The sequence below is a fragment of the Sturnus vulgaris genome, chromosome 13, assembly GCF_052056855.1.
Source record: "Sturnus vulgaris isolate bStuVul1 chromosome 13, bStuVul1.hap1, whole genome shotgun sequence".
NCBI classification, from domain to species: domain Eukaryota; kingdom Metazoa; phylum Chordata; class Aves; order Passeriformes; family Sturnidae; genus Sturnus; species Sturnus vulgaris.
In genome coordinates, this window is record NC_142255.1 from 1475728 (window position 1) to 1491605 (window position 15878).

The 15878-nt window shown below is 43.4% G+C and overlaps 1 protein-coding gene across 2 annotated transcripts in view; it reads left to right on the forward strand.

The window, feature by feature from the left end:
• ARIH1 (ariadne RBR E3 ubiquitin protein ligase 1) overlaps positions 1 to 15878 on the forward strand; it is a 49201-nt gene that overhangs the window by 18902 nt on the left and 14421 nt on the right. For both annotated transcript variants that reach the window (XM_088172856.1, XM_014889257.2), the window contains exons 2-5: positions 2877 to 2944; positions 8627 to 8771; positions 12738 to 12830; positions 13174 to 13229. In XM_088172856.1, the coding sequence (XP_088028982.1) occupies positions 2877 to 2944; positions 8627 to 8771; positions 12738 to 12830; positions 13174 to 13229 (362 nt within the window). The remainder of the gene's footprint in view (positions 1 to 2876; positions 2945 to 8626; positions 8772 to 12737; positions 12831 to 13173; positions 13230 to 15878) is intronic.

Consider the following 15878-nt stretch of genomic DNA (forward strand, 5'->3'; position numbering starts at 1 on the left):
ATGATGGTGTGCCTGGTCTTCAACTGGAACAATCCTTCATGCCAGAACTTAGGCATTTATATTTAACTCTGATTTGCCCCTTAGCTGCCTCCCTCCCTGTGCACCTCCAGCCCAGATTGTATGTATCTCTGTCCAGGGATGAGCAAGGGCAGGGCTGTGTTAATTCTTTCCTTCTGTATCTGGGAAACAGCCAGAGGAGGTTTGAATGCTACATCTGGGATGTGGCAGGCAGTGAAAGCAGGCAGCCCAGCTATTTCTGGTGGGAGCTTGTCATGCTGCTGGCGTTTCTTTTTTAAATGTTCAACCAACAGTGCTGAAGGAAGCTGGAGCCCAGCAAGCCAGGAGAAGATGATAGTACACAGAGTCAACAGTGTAATCCTAAATAATGCCCAGTTTTGTACCCTGACCTTGCAGTGCTGGGGTACCTGAGGGCTCTGACCTAGGGAAACCTTGGGAAAGCTGCAGTGCCTGTGTGTTGGGAAAATGGAGAAGCCACAGATGAATCCCTCTTGTCCTTCCCAACCACATGTCCTTTGAGGAGTGGTATTGGCTGGATCAGCCTTGTTCTTCTACTTAATAATCACTGCAGACCATTCAAGTTTCTTATCCACGTACTGTAACTTTTCCTTCAGTGCAGGGGAAAACTATCTTTTTAAAGTCAACCAGAGACCACTACCTCAGCTGCCTCTTAGCCTATTAAGCGATTAATAAGTGTTCCCAGAAGCCTTAATAAGTGGCCAAGTGGGCTGCTGTGGTAGAAGGTAGGACAAGACTTCGGGCTGATTTTAATTAAAGCTCTCTCAATGCCTTTGCTTGAGAAATGAAGGAAAGTGTGTTTCTCTGTACATCTGGCAGATCTCTGAGCTGAGTGAAGGCTCCTTATGTTTGAAGGGCTGTGTGCTTTGCTGTCCAAAATTCGTAACTAGAGAATTACAGGGGCTGGTATCATAACCAAGATAACCTAGAGATAAGATTGGTTTATTTACTAAGGTATATTTTAATCCTTGATTAAGTTGCTCCAGGAATTGTCTCTAAGTGAGCTTTTAAGATCTCCTTTAGGTGCACATTTACAGAAAAGGATGTTGTGGAGACCCAATACAAAATAACCTGGAAAGATCAGAAACTAAACCCAAAAAGAGGTTGCTGGAGGAGCCTTTTGGTGAAGGAGATCCTTAAATTCCTATAGAGCTTCTTGATGGCAGGACTGACTCGAAAGAGTTGAGCTGCTTGCTCCCCTCTGCAGGGAGGGATGAGGGAGGGATGCTGTTGGAGAGCCAGTGACACGTGGTTGTCAGCCAGGCACCCTGTGTTGCTGCAGGGAAGAGCTTGGATCTCTGTCACCTGGGAGACTGGTTCAGATATGGACCAGAACCACACTGTCACCTTGCAGTTTTAAGCAATTTCTGGTATCTCCTGCTGCATACTGTGTAGATCTGCTGTCCCAGCTGTTTATGGGGTTCTGCAGGGACTGAATCAGGGATCTGGTCAAACCTTTCTAAAGCTTCTTTAGTTCACACGGGCTTTTTAAGCTGGAAAAAAATTCTTAGTTTGGCCTTAAACAATCTGTGCTGGCATTAATAAGAGTCAGAACATACTGTAGAAGCAGTGTCACTTTTTATAGTATAAACCACAAGACTGATTTTTTGTACTTATTGCACTGTCACCTGAGGGCTTTATTTCAGTGAAGGTTGTGCTGGTGGTGAAAGAGGCTGTCCTGCTTTTCCTTAAGCTAATGCAGCTGTTTGCGTGGTCAGGCAATCAAATAGATTGGAGAACTGATTCCATGACAAAAACAACCTAAAGGAAAAGAGGAGTTTGTGAGCCATTATTTGCAGCATAACATCGCTGTAGTGCTATGGGCTGGTGAGAGCAGGACACGCAGGGATGGGGTGGGGTCGCTGCTGTGGGTGACAGCATTGGCTTTTGGCAGCGTCAGGTTGTAGCTGTAGCTCCAGGGCTCAGGAAATCACATTGCTGGTTTATGTCCTACTTTTCAACAGCTTCAGAGCGTCCATTGAACGTTGGCCCCGAGGCAAACTTCCATTTTGGTGTCAAATGGCAAAGTACACGCAGCTGCTCTCAGGGCCCTACTCTTGTCTCCTTTGCCTGTGAATGGTCCTAAAACTGAGCCCAAGAGTGGATGTGGGGAGCTGAAACGTGGTTCTGGGGTGTAACAGAAGCCATATGGTCTGGTGTATTTCTCATATCATCAGACTCTTGGCTGATGATTCAGATTTAGTCGGAATAAAAACTTGTATACAAGTGAAAATCAGCTCGTATGTGGCACCTTCTTTCTGACCTTTTTAGGCTGTATTTTCTTTCCTTAGCTGTCTGTGAGTTTTTTCTGGATTTCATGGTGCTTCAGGGTCTTCTAAGGACTTTGTCATCTTACACTGGCAGTCAGTTGTGTTTTAGGACAGTTTTCAGCCCGAGTGTTTTAATGGTCAAGGCTGGATTATTCTTGCTCTGCAAGTAGTGTGGAGATTGTGGCAAAAATGGGTATGTTGGGTGGGAATCCACCCTTCCTATGTTTTGCAGACACCCTGGAATTGCATTGTGTGGGCATGCTGGATGTGGAGATGCTGGCACTGTGATAGGTGCAATTAATCTGGCCATTAAATCTTCAACCAAATTCTCATTTTATGTAGATGCTTGGATTTATAGAGTTGGGGTTTTTTTTTTTCCCCTTTTAAATTTGTCTGTCTGTCAAGTCCAGCTATTTTCCAGTCCATGCCAGTAAACATGTATTGTCTGAACAGATGATGATATCAGACACCCTGATTTTCCCTTTGCCTATTCAAAGCTCTGTCTGGTGTTCTCACTCTGGCTCTTAATTGGTTACTCAATTATTGATTGTTTTTCTCTTCTTTCTCCAGAATCCAGCGACGATCACTCGGATACTGCTTAGCCATTTCAACTGGGATAAGGAGAAGCTGATGGAGAGGTAAGCAGCCACCTTAGCATGCAACCATCTTGTGCCACAGAGCTGGAAAAAATGTTTACTCCTCGATTAATTGAGGATGGATGAATGCACAGTGTGTGGCAGGAGAATCTTTTGTCTAAGCTCTAAATGTTCCCCCTTTCCCAGCTAAGGGTGACTCATGACTCCTCGTTTTAATATTATTGATACCCAGTTAGAAGTTGTGGAAGTTAAGTTGCCCGTTGCCAAGAGGGATTTCCAGTTTGAGCATGTACAGGCTTTGGACAGGCTTTGGAAAAAAGCAAGCAGGAACAGGTTCTTGTTATCTAGCAACTGTTTTGGATTTGGGTTTAGCTGCTCTTGCCTGTCATGCTGGCATGTGCATTCTTGACATGTTTATTTGCTGCTCTGGCCAAGGCTAAATTGTTCCTGACTGATAATGGTCCTGCCTTGTCTTCATCTCCACAGCTCCAGCTTTTCTTCAGTGTGTGTAAATAAGGACTTGAATTTTGCCTCTCCCTCCCCCTCAGAGCAGAGTGTTTTATGGTTATTTCCCATCTTTGATTCCTAGCTCTTGGAATGTTGCTTGGCAAAGGTACTTTTCAGTTTGTTGTTATACAGTGGAGACCAAATCCAGCTGCATTTGATTCATTCCAATGCCAGTGTTGGTATTGAAGATAGTTGATGGAGCTGGAGAATTTAATTTACTTTAGAAACTGGGAGGAGAATTAATCTGGACCAAAAGGAGCAGTAAAAGCTGTACAGGGACTTGCTCGTTGTGGTGTCTGCTGGTCTTACCTGCTGTGAAGTGACAATGGATGTGGAGGGCCTGATAGGATCATTAGTTTGACTTTTCTCTTCATTACCATTTCCTTTGCCTGATGATCAGGGTATGGGAAGATGAGATGTTCTTGGTAAGCCAGGAGAAGTTGTTGGTGCTCCTGTGAATTGATAAATGTCCTTTTGCTGAGCCCCTGTGGTTTGGTACTCTGTCACCCAGGGAGAGAGGAGCAAAGGTCTCACATTGTGAGTAATTATTTTGGAGTATAAATATTTCTGCTATCTTTGGCTAATGGATTTAGGACATCTTTAGTTCCCTTTGTGTAATATTTTTGGTTAGGGATGGTGCTCAGGTATCTCTTATGTTTTGTTTAACCTAGATTTTTTTTCTGATGTGGTCGTAGTTTTTACAGCTTTCTAGTCCTTATTTTCCTGCGATTGACATCTTTTAGTAAATGTTGGAAGTCTGAAAGTTTTGTGATACAAATATATCCACTGTTTAACTCTGACTAGAGTTGTTAAGAATTCTAATTTAATTCCTGCTCTGCAATGTGTCTGTTCACTTGGTATTTGAGTTTCTTGGGCTGGTTCTCTTAGTTGGGGTAAAGTTCACTCTCCTTGGCTGTGAGATACCTCTACACAAGTGCTCTGAAAGGCCATCCCTTTGTACAGTGGGTTTTGTCCCTTGTTGAAAGCTTGCTTAGGGCTGCCATCAATGTAAAGCTAAAAATTAGGCTGTGGTTTTATTTTTGTTTTTTTTCCTCAAGGGAGGTGCCAGCCACGTCAATGTGAGGTATTATTATTATAAGGCTTTTACAATTTAAGTACACACTGCATTTACAAATCCACACGTAAACATATCCATTGAAATACTTAACTCAGCAGGATTACCTCAGTGAGTGATAGAGTACATGACTTGCTTAGGTGGACCTGTTGCACATTAATCCAAATTTTGGTGCTTATTGATGTCCTCTTGTATTAGAAAAACACCAAACCATGATCTCTCAAGTGCCTGGTGCTGCCTTCTATTACTTTTGCACCAAATAACTTCCATGAAATCTTCTGGAGGGCTGAGCTGTGTTAAAGCAGGAGTAGGAAGCTGGTTAGAAGGCTGAGAGCAAGCTCTTGGTGTTCAAGAGGGTTTGGTCATTGCTGTGGTGACAGGTGAGGATTAAGGGGAAAAAAAGCCCCAAAACAGACAATTTTGCTTGAAAGTTCCTGTTGTTTGGTGGTGCATGTTTGCAGTTCCTAATCAGTGCCAGTTTTCCCTTAGCTCATGGTGAGTCAGCACGACCTCCCAGCAGCCTTATCAGACCTGGCCTGGAGGAAAGCACTTTAACTAAGTGGCTTCTCTTTTTTTGATAAGTGGGGAGGTCTGAACTTGTGACGTGAACATGTCTCTGTTTTCCCACTTTTTTTAGCCTTGTTATGACTGTTTTTAGCGAGCAGGTTGTTAATGTCTGTGCCAGTTTGTCATGGAGTAATTACACAGTGGTGTTCAGAAGGCAGATGTGCTACAGGTATTTATTCCACTTGCAGTAAAGCAATGACAGCCACAATTGAAAAACTGCTCTGTCCCACTGGTGAAACACTAATTATTTGTATGCAGAAACAAAATTGGGGGGTTGGGGTAGATTTGTTTGTAGGATGGAAGTGGTGAGTGGAGGAAATACTAGTTCAGCCTCTGATATGCTGCATGTGTTTAGGAGAATAAGGATGTCAAATATTATTTTCCTGGGTCTTGCAAGCTTGATTCATAGTGACAGGAGGGCATCAGGTGCAGGAGGACCACATCACCTCAGAAACAAGTGAAGAAAGTGCTTTAGCTTGGACCTTACATTGATTGGCTTCCAATTTTACTATGGCTGATGGTGTCCTCTCCTGGGGGGATTTAGGAATGTGTGATGAAGAGGTTAAAATGCAGCTCTCCTGCTTTATGTGCCTTCCCCTGGCATTTTGTTCAGAGAAAAGTGTCTCAGCATGTCCCTGAGGCCCGATTTAATCCCTGGAGGCACAGCCAGAGATACAGCAGTCCCTTGTAGCTGCTTATCTGGGTGACCACGTGTCCCTGTTCCCTTCGAGCAGAGGAGGGATGTCAGGAATGCCCAGATTGCCTCTTCTCCAGAACCTGGCTGCCTGCTTTCCTTGGAACAAATAAATACTTTACACTCTTCAGCAGAGGCTGAACAGGTGAAAAATGGTGCATGGCAAGAGTTTTGATGTGGAGATATCTTTCAGTGTGAGTATATTGATGCCCTGACACTCACAAATGCTCTTCCATGAAAGTGAATATACCAAAGTGTGTACTGGAAGCAATTTTTTTCAGTGAAAAGGCTTTTTATCTTTGATACTCCCACGGGTAGGATTTGATTATGTCTGGAAAATGGCGATTAGGCAGTTACAAACAGCAGGAGGGAATTTTGAGGAGATAAAGGGGCTGACATCTTGATCCCTCTGCCAAAAAGACTTGGCATTGTTGTAGTTTTGGGCTTGGTAAGTAGAAACACTTGAAAATAGTGGACAAACTCTGGCTTGTCTATTCATTTTAAAATAGCAGAAAAACCCCCAACTTTGTGATGAAGCAGCTGAACTTTGAAAAATTAATAGAGGAAATTCTCATATGCTAGAAGTGATGAAATTACTCAATATCTGCATTGTGAAGGGAAAGGAGGGCAGAGGATTTAAAGGACTGTTAAAGGTGCTGTGTTCCTCCCTAGGATGAAAATAAGGATGGTGGTACCAAGAACCAACCCTTTAACAGAGAGTATTTGAGGAAAAATCAGAATTCTTGGAGTTGTGAAGGGAGTGGGGAACGATGCTGACATGGAGGAGAGCTGGTGAAATGTAGCCATCTTTTGCAGTGCATTAGGTGAGATTTGCAGGAGAAATCTAAGTGAAATTGTATGAGATCAGGGTCAGAACAGGACTGGGATTGTAAGTGTTTTGGCTTCCCTAGATTCAAGGAGGATGAATGGAATTGGAAATTGTTGGTGGAGAAGGTTTGCTGGCCAGGGAAGTCAGTGGATGTCATATGGAGCTCACTGGCTGTGGGAGGGAAGAGTGTTAGAGCTGTTCCCTGGGAATTCTTTGACCCAAGAACATGGGGGGCAAAGGGAGATCTGCCTGCATGGATGGTCTGTGGTGATGCTGGAACAAGTGGGAAAAAGGGATGGTAGTTGGAGTTAGGTGTTCCTAACCACTGAAGGAACTGCAAGGGTCTTCTGACCGAGCCCTTGGCATGTTTGTGTAAGGAGTGGTGGAGCAGTTACAGAGCTGTTGGACTTTGGAGTATCCATTGGAACTGTGTGTTTTCAGAGATCCACGTTTTCCTCTGCATTTTCTGGAGTTCTTATGGCCCAGTGACAGCATGAATATGAGTCTGAGAGACATGGATAAAAATAAACGTGGAAATTACTTACTCAGAAAGAAAAGGCATGAAAAGAAAACAGCATGGAGAAGCAGGAATACTATCCATAGATATTTAAAGAGGATAGGTAATTCCAGGTGAAAAAAAGTCAAGTTCCTGACATGGATATTCACCCTTAAAACCAGCCCACCACTACAAAAACCTCTGGTATTTCCATAAGCACTTAGCTGGTCATGAGTATCAGGGTTCAAGTTGCATCATAGCATTCGTATACAAAACTATTTTCCTTACAAACTTCACACCCAGCTATGTGTCAGCTCTCCTCAGAGCATGTCCTGTGCTGCTCCTGCTGCCTCTAAGAGCAATTGGAAGACTGGAAAACTTTTGTGGACTTAATAGCTATCCGTGATTCTTAATAAACAAATACTGCTTATAATAGGACTGCACTGAATTCACTTGCTAAAATTTTCTAAATATGTAATTTTATATATTTAGATTTAAATATAACATACAACTTTCTAAATATAATCCTCTGAGCAAAGAACTTGGTTGAGTAAAATCCTGAGCTAACACTGAAGAACAGTGGCAAAGCTTCGTGGATGCTGTGATGCCAGAATTCACCACTTCCAGATTCAGTGTCTTGAAATTTAAGATCTAAAATACATGGACAGCACTGAAAAACATATGAAACAACAGGAAAATTGGTATTTTTTTCAATTAGAAATCAAACCTTGTTAGTAGGTGGAGCTGTAAGGGATCAGGGGAATGATTTCCTGGGTTTGGCTGGGGGATCTGTGCAGGTGATGGGGCTGGCTAATTGTCTGGTTTAATTAGTTCTTTACAGCCTGCTGCAGGCTGGAGAAAGGTGTGTGAAGGATTCTGGGAAGAGGCTGAGCTTTCTGATAATGATTCTCTCCAGTTTGGTCCTCCTCTCCAAGGAAGAGCTTTTTATAAGCCTTTAAAGCAAACCAGTATCTTTGCCTTAAAGGAATAGTAGATAGAAAGGAAGTGATCTTTTTTTCTCCCCCCAAGCAATTTTGCATCCTCCTTTCCAATAGGTACCCAATCTTCAGAAGCATTGTAAACCTGGAACTGTATTTTTTAAATTACCTTATGTTGACTGATGAGAAAAGATTCTCGAATGACTGATGATCAGAATATTAGGAAAAATAGAAAGCTTCAGTTGAAAAGAATTGAGCTTGAAGGCACCAAACCTGTGCTTTAGGAAGGTGTTCCTTCCTTCCCGTGAACTCAGGTGTTCTTGCTCTAGTTTCCTGTCCTGGAATTCTAATGCAAAGCAATCACTGGGGAGAATCACAAATTACTTGAAATGCAGTGGAAGAATTGAAGGTGCATGAATTTCAGGAGTATGTAATTCAAGTGAGAGTCTCTGAAATTATGTGATTGTCTAATATCCACCTCTGTATTGTGTTAGAGAAGAGTTTGTTGGAAGTAGTGGATATATGAGTTTTGAAATATAAAAAGCATCTTAACTGTCACATAGCATGGAAAAATGATTTAGAAGGTGGTTAAATTTTCATTCTTTCTGTGTTGTGCAGGTACTTCGATGGCAACTTGGAGAAGCTCTTTGCGGAGTGTCACGTAATTAATCCAAGTAAAAAGTCGCGAACGCGCCAGATGAACACCAGGTCATCAGCCCAGGACATGTCCTGTCAGATCTGCTATCTGAACTACCCAAACTCGGTGAGTGCCCCGGTGGCCTCGGTGCTGCCTGACCAGCAACCTCCCAGATTTCTGACCTGAAACTTCAGATTTTCCTGGAGAACACCTCTGAGGGTGCTGGGGCTTGGGCAGCAATGGAGTAGAGTTCAGGAAAAAGCAAGCAGGTGATGTTTGCAAAGGTTAGGTACCAACTGAGATGAACAGATAAAAGATATGGGATATTAAAATTCTGTGAAAAGCATGATGGGCAAAGAGATTTGCTTAAATAGAAAGACAAGGTAGGAAACAGCTTTTAAAAGCAGTAGGTAATGCTACAAAATAGTCAAACTAGGAAGTCTAGAATAAAAGTAGTAGAAGTAAAATGTGGATACCTTTGGATCTTTATCATGTTTGGACAATGCCCTCTTGGTCAGACATGAGGGTGTGTTACCCAGTGCTTGCTGGGGCTATGCATGAATGTCCTGGGTGACAGTGCTACATTTTTTTGTTGCTGCTGACCAAACTGAAGCATTCCCATACACTGCTAAGAGGACCAGGCTCTGCTGGGGCTCCCAGAGACAGGACATACTGTTGGGAGATCTGGGAGAAAAGGAGGGGAGTGGAAAAGCTCAAATAGGAGAGTTTGTCAAAAGGCAAAGTGCTGGTAGTAAGAAATTTTTCCTTTTATAGGAACCTGCTCTTTATAGAGGAGCTGCACCTCCAAAACACCCTAAAACATGTTGGGCCTTTCCAGGCAAAGCTGCCCTGACATAAGGCTATGCTCCTGGTCTGGCTGTGTTTTCAGCAAGGAACCATGATGAGCTTTGGGGTTCAGGAGCCTGGGGTGAAGTTCTCTGCTTGTGGCCTCTCCCTTGCTCTGGATCTTCTTCCCTGGAGTGGGCAGAGCTGAGCAAAGCCCAGCTTCAGGCCTCCCATTCTCAGCATTAAGGTCCTTGTTGCTCTTGAGTCAGGAACCACCAGGCTTCATGTGTCTCCTCTTCAGCCCTGTGTTCCCTGACTTCCTTCTTGAAGAGTAGCTGGAAAGGCAAATTCCTGTTTGGTGTGATGAGGTGCCTTGAAAAAGAAAGTCAATATATTCTAATATAATGTTCTTTCCTTTTTAATGTAGTTGCTGTGCTGGGTGGGAGTACAAGTCACAAGTGACAGGCCTGTCCTCTGACGGGGGGTACTGTGCTAACTGGGAGGCAGAATCATGGAACAGGCCCACAAGGATCATCAGGTCCAGCTCCTGGCCCTGCACCGGACAACCCCCAAAATCACAGCCCAGCATTGTCTATAGAGATTTGAAACTGGAAAGAACAGCACAAAACACAGTAACACTTCTTGATTTTGTAGCTCAGATAGCAGTGGCCCAGCTGTTAGAAGAGCAGATTTTTAGCTGGAGCAGAGAGATGTTGCAGGTGAGCAGGGCTGTCTGTTGCTGGTGTTAAACCATCAGAGGGGTCTCTGTTTCTTTGCCCTACAAAAAAGCTGGAGCCTAGAGGAAAACTAGCATTTATTATTTCTTCTCTAAAAGGCTGTAGTGTCTGTGTCTAAGGTGATTGAAATCTATTTTGAAGCTGTTTTAGTCAATGTGAATTATGAATTCTAGGATTATTTTTATGTTCAATGCCCAACCTAAAATCTCAGCTTTGAAAATCCTCTTGCAATAATCAGCTAATTATTTTTCCACGTGAAAGCTGAGAAGTTTTCACTAAGAGCCCCGTTCAGCCTATGGAAAGCTGAGAGTTTGGAGGTGTTAAGAAGTTTTAGTGTACAGTTGTTGCAGGAATGTTAGTCTTGAAATTCCCTCTCTCCCATCTACAAAGTCTCTGTAGACTCCAAAGCTCTCCAAAGAACTGTGGTTAGAGGTTTTGGGAAGCACCTGCCAAACAAGGCATTTGAAGCTTTCACCCTGCAAGTTTGAGGACTTAAGGGAGATGTTTCACCTGCTCTGTGTCCCTGTCAAGCACTGTCAGGTCCCAGCAGTTATTTTGGGTAACACCTTTGTTGGTAAGACAGGAATTGGGAGGGTTGTGGCTTTGCCTTCTTCCTTTCTTGCCCCTCACTCTTAGGAGAATGGGCTGGGGGTGTTTTTGGGAATACCCTGCTTTGTCCAGACTGTAGATGTTGAGCACTGATGGAATGACAGCAGAGCTGTCCCCTGGGCTAATGAGCAGCCTAAGGAGTTACTGTTCCCCTGGTCCTTGGTGATTTTATGTTAGCCTTTTTACTCGCTCCCTTGACATCTGCTGTCAGCTGAGCCAAAAATAATTGGGAACTCCCTCAAAGTAAAGAAAAGAGCTGAGAGATTCTCTGCATTCCTTACAGCCTGGGAAGAAGCATGGTTGTGGCTGCCTTTCTGTGGGCATTTAGCAAAGCATTTCCCTGCCTGAAATAACCAAAACAGGTCTTAGGTGAAGATGTGCTCTGTAGTGGTTCCTCATATATGCCTGCTGCAGGAGTATTTGGGGTCAGTGAGGGATGATTTCCTTGTCTGTGCTTTCTTCCCATCACTTGTGGAGAAGCCAGAATTCATGGAAAAGCCAGAATTCATGGAAAAGCCAATGCTGCCTTTGGGCTGGTTTCATGCTGTGGCATCCCAAAAGTTAGAGACGTTAAAGTGTTTTTACTCCAACTCTGCATCTCCAGGAGATGACACTTGGCCACAGCAGCATCTGTGGAGCATCAGATACCTTGTTAGCTGGCTCAGTTAGGGTTCAGAAAGTGAAAGGTGTATTTTTTTCACTCTTGCAGCCAGTGTACCTGGCACCACATAGGTGTCAGCCTCCTCTCTGATCTCTTTGTTGGTTTCTTTGGGGTGGATGTCTCTGTTTTTACCTGGAACCAAGTCAGATGCTCAGGTCAGATTCACCCATGCTGGTGGCACAGGTTGCAGCCTGTGCTGGTGGCAGGAGTGTCAGAGCAGTGTAATCCCAGCCTGGGAAAGGGGTGCTGACAGGCACCTTCCCTGGGCAGTGCCAGGGGATCCAGAGATGGCACAGCACAGCTGCTACACCTCTGTGGGATGGACAGAACATATCTGTTGTGTCTGAGAAGGTGGTTTGGGAAGAACATTTGTCTCAAGTGGATTCTCCTTTCCTCAGTTACCACCATCCTGCTGTTGTGGGTTCTTTGCTCTGTGGAGTTTCATAGTTTGGTATCTGAGGGTAGAGTTCTGGTTTTATCTTACTAGCTGAGAAGTTGGTTTGAGAAGCTGAGACAGCAAATATTACCTCTGTAGTGGTACAAATGAAGTGTTTTAAATACAGTTTTCCTTGGTGCTGACTCTGAGTATTAAATAACTTTAGGCTGACCAGAGAGAAGTACTTTAATTCCAGTCTTTCCTCAGCAGTGTTTGCTTCTCCACCCCTTGTGTAACCACTCAGTCCCAGATGATGTCTTGACAGCTCTGTGCAGATGATGCAGACAAGGATGGAGTTGTTCTTCTTGCTGTCTGTGACAGCAGATCATTATTGAATTTTATTTAGCAATTTACACCTGCCAATTAGGATCTTGAGTGTCATCATCTGATGAGCATCTGGGCTTCAGGGGGAACTTCCCTGAGGAAGTCTGGGACTTCTGGGCAGCACACACATGTGGCAAGGGGAAAAAACAGGAGGAATGAAGACTGTATCCTTATCACTGTGACCTGTTTGGTGTTGCATTTATTTCACTGATTTCCAAAGTAAAACGGGAGAGAGCCATGCTGTGCTCCATATACACTCCTAAAACAAGGATAAATTTAAATGGGCAGGATGGAAACATGGGCCACACCTTTCCTTGCTGCTGGGGCTGGGGATTAAAGTCTGGCTTTGGAAGAGTGATTAAGGCTGCCTTGGCAATGTTCTGTAGGGGTGATGATGCAAAATGAATAGCAGTGTCTAAAGTTTGGTGTGGAGAATGAGGGATGGGATGGATGAACTGCACACCACCAAGAAGAATGAAATTATGGAGTGAATACATGTGATAAAATGAGGCCATGTCTTGTATTCTTTGTCATTGCAGTACTTCACTGGCCTAGAGTGTGGACACAAGTTCTGTATGCAGTGCTGGAGTGAATATTTAACTACCAAAATAATGGAGGAAGGCATGGGACAGGTAAAATCTCAACTCACCTCATGGCTTATTTCTGGAAATTCTGTGTCCTGGAGAGACAGGAGAGAGTCTTTCTGCTAAAAACCCAAAAGAACAAAATAAAAACCCAAACTCCAAAGGTTTGGGGGCTGCAGGCTCTGCTAAGGTGAATCTGGAGAGAATTCTGTGAAGGTGGTGCAGGTAGCTGGGCTGGGGAAGGAGGAACCAGTGGCACACCTGGGATGTGGTGAGGGAGGCAGGTCACTCCTTTGGCTATGGACTGTATTGAAGTCTGTTGCCTTGGAATTCCTTGTGATGCAAAACCAGGATAACCACTGTTCTTCTATGATCTTTTTGTGTTTTACAGACCATTTCATGCCCTGCCCATGGCTGTGATATCTTAGTGGACGACAATACAGTTATGTAAGTAATGCTCTTGGCTTTGCTCTCTCCTTCCATTGTGTTACTCACGTGCTGTTCAGATCTGTTCAAGTGCTTGTAACAAACTGCACAGAGACTTGCAGGTGGCAGAGAAGCCTGTCTTGAACTGTCTGTCTTGATACCAGAATGTCTCTTAACTTCCTGTTTATGTGTGAAAACCCCATGTGATGGCACTGGAGGAAAGACTCCCTGACCAGTTTGGTCAGTGTGACATCAGGGTTTCCAAACCCTGTTTTACTGCTTTGTGCATTTTGTTTCCTTTGATGTGCACAGGAATCTAGGACTTCTACCCAGGTCAACCCACTGGTTCCCCAAGCCCTATAGCTGTAGTTAATAGGTGAGTCAGAGGGCAGGAGTCCTAAGGGCTGATGCAGGATGTGTTTTTTGCCCTCAGATAGGAGGCAGTTGACACTCAGACACAAGATTTGATTGAGCTGGTGTGTCAGCCTGTGTCCTTGGACTTACTGAGTTGTCCAGCTGTAGAATGACTGTTAGTTCATCGTGGAGCAGTGAACTCTGTGAGCTTCCTTCTCTTTCATACTGGGGGAGGTTGTTGCATGAGCAATATCCTTTGTAATTCTGAACTTTGTTCAAGTTCATTTTAATTCTTTTTGCTAAAAAGCGTCTCAGTAGAGGCTTATTATGTTACCTTACTCTTTCCTTCCTGAAGCCTGACTCACTCATTGATACTAATTTGGTGTTTTTTATTATCATTTGCTTTCAGAGTAACGATTTTCCCAATTTTGGCTCTTGGTTACTCATGGAGTGTAGGCTAGATGGCCATGGAAGTAGCTGAAATGCTTTCCTGCCCCGTTGAGGGGTGGTTTGTAGAGCCCAGTGGGTGGAAACTGAGCTGAAGTTGGCATCTCTTGAGTAACTTGATTGAGATTTTTGTTTACCAGAAATTGAACTTCAATTTGTGTAGTCAAACGCTCTCAGCAGGACTTTTTGGAGTGTTTTCTTGATTTCAGCTGTTGGAATGAGCTGTTCAAACAGTGCCTGTGATATTGAGTAGCTGAAACCATCGGAGGCTGCAGTGGCAGCAGCAGCAAGGAAAGGGTGGAAGAAAAAGAGGGCAGTGGTGTGGGATTCCACTTGTCTGGAGAGGGCAGGGATGAGGCCTGGGATAGGGCAGTGGCAGCTGCATGCTGAAGCAAACAAGCCTCATTTGCCTGAGTAAAACTAGAAACTGTTTCTACAGGTAAAAAAACATCTTTCCCTGATCTTACCTCAATTTCTGTGGGGAGGAAGGTGCATTTTTTGAAGAACTCTTTCCTTTAAAAGCCAAGTTGGACAACTGTGGCAATCTTAGGATATGTCAATATATATATGGCAAAAATAATTTACATTTTTGTAAATGGAACTGGAACCTGCACCCACTTCTGTGTCCTTAATTATTACTTCTTAAGTCCTTTCCTGCTTACAAAGTCTCCAGCTCTCAGTTTCCAAGTGATACAAAGAAAAAAGTAATATGATTCATGGGTTCTGGGCATGGGTTTCACCTCTTAATTTGTCTAGTTTCATTTATGATTTGCCAAAAGACAATAATAGTCAAAGGAAAATACTTGAAGATTTTGACCTGGTGATGTTGATTGGGGCAGTCAAAGCCTGTTGATAAGTGAAAAACCAGTGGTTTATGTGCTCTGGTTAGTCATGGCATGACTATTAGTTTAAATTCCAGTACCTGATATATTGTTATAATGCAATGCATTTTCAAGGTGATATTTAATATGTCTTGAAGCCCAGGTATGGGGTTTTTAAAAAAAAATTTAAAAAAATTCATAATTCATACTAAATTCAAATTGTTTTCTCATTCTTCAGTAAGTTTGGCTCCAGAATTGCAGGAGAGATGCTTTGTCAGCTGATTTGTTTTATTTTAGCCCTGGGAATTGAGCTGCCACGTGCTGTGATTTATGTAATAATCAGCATGTGCTTGGGTGAGGAGCTCCCCAGCTGCCCAGGGCTGGGATTTGTGCACATCCCATGGGCACACACACTTTTCAGGGAGTATTGTCAGGGTAACGTGCAGGAGTACACTTAGTTTTGGCTGCAGCTGGAAAGGAAATCCATTAATTCCAGTATTTTCCCATGTTATGGCCTGTATAAAGCTGTATTCCACAGTAAGATTTAAACCAGGAATGCCACAAAGGGTGTGTTAGTGCAGCTTTATATTTAGATACATTGGAAAGACACTTCAGTCTCAGCTAAAAGTTTTTAGAAGTACTCAGCAATCCATAACTAAGTTATTTTGGATGTATTTAGGCTGAGCAGTCTGCAAATGCCAGCTGGGATGGTGTGCCCAGGAGAAAAGTGGTCACCATGCTTGTCAAGGGTTCCCATCAGTCAGTTTTCCTCTGCTCTCCTAGTTCCAAGAGACTGGAATTAATTTAAAGTCCATGTTGTGTACACCCCTAGTGATGTTGAATTCAACTCAACTTTGTTTTTATGGTAAATAGATTAAAACACCCCTAATTTTTAAGCTGAAGCTGTAGCATTCCACTGAAACCCAGCTAACATGAGGTTTCCCATAGTTATTAGCTACACAAGGGTTGTTCTGGGGCTTTTTAAAGGGATTTGCTACAAAATGTGCCTGTTTTATGTAAATGATTAAGTAACTTGCTTTGTTTCTTG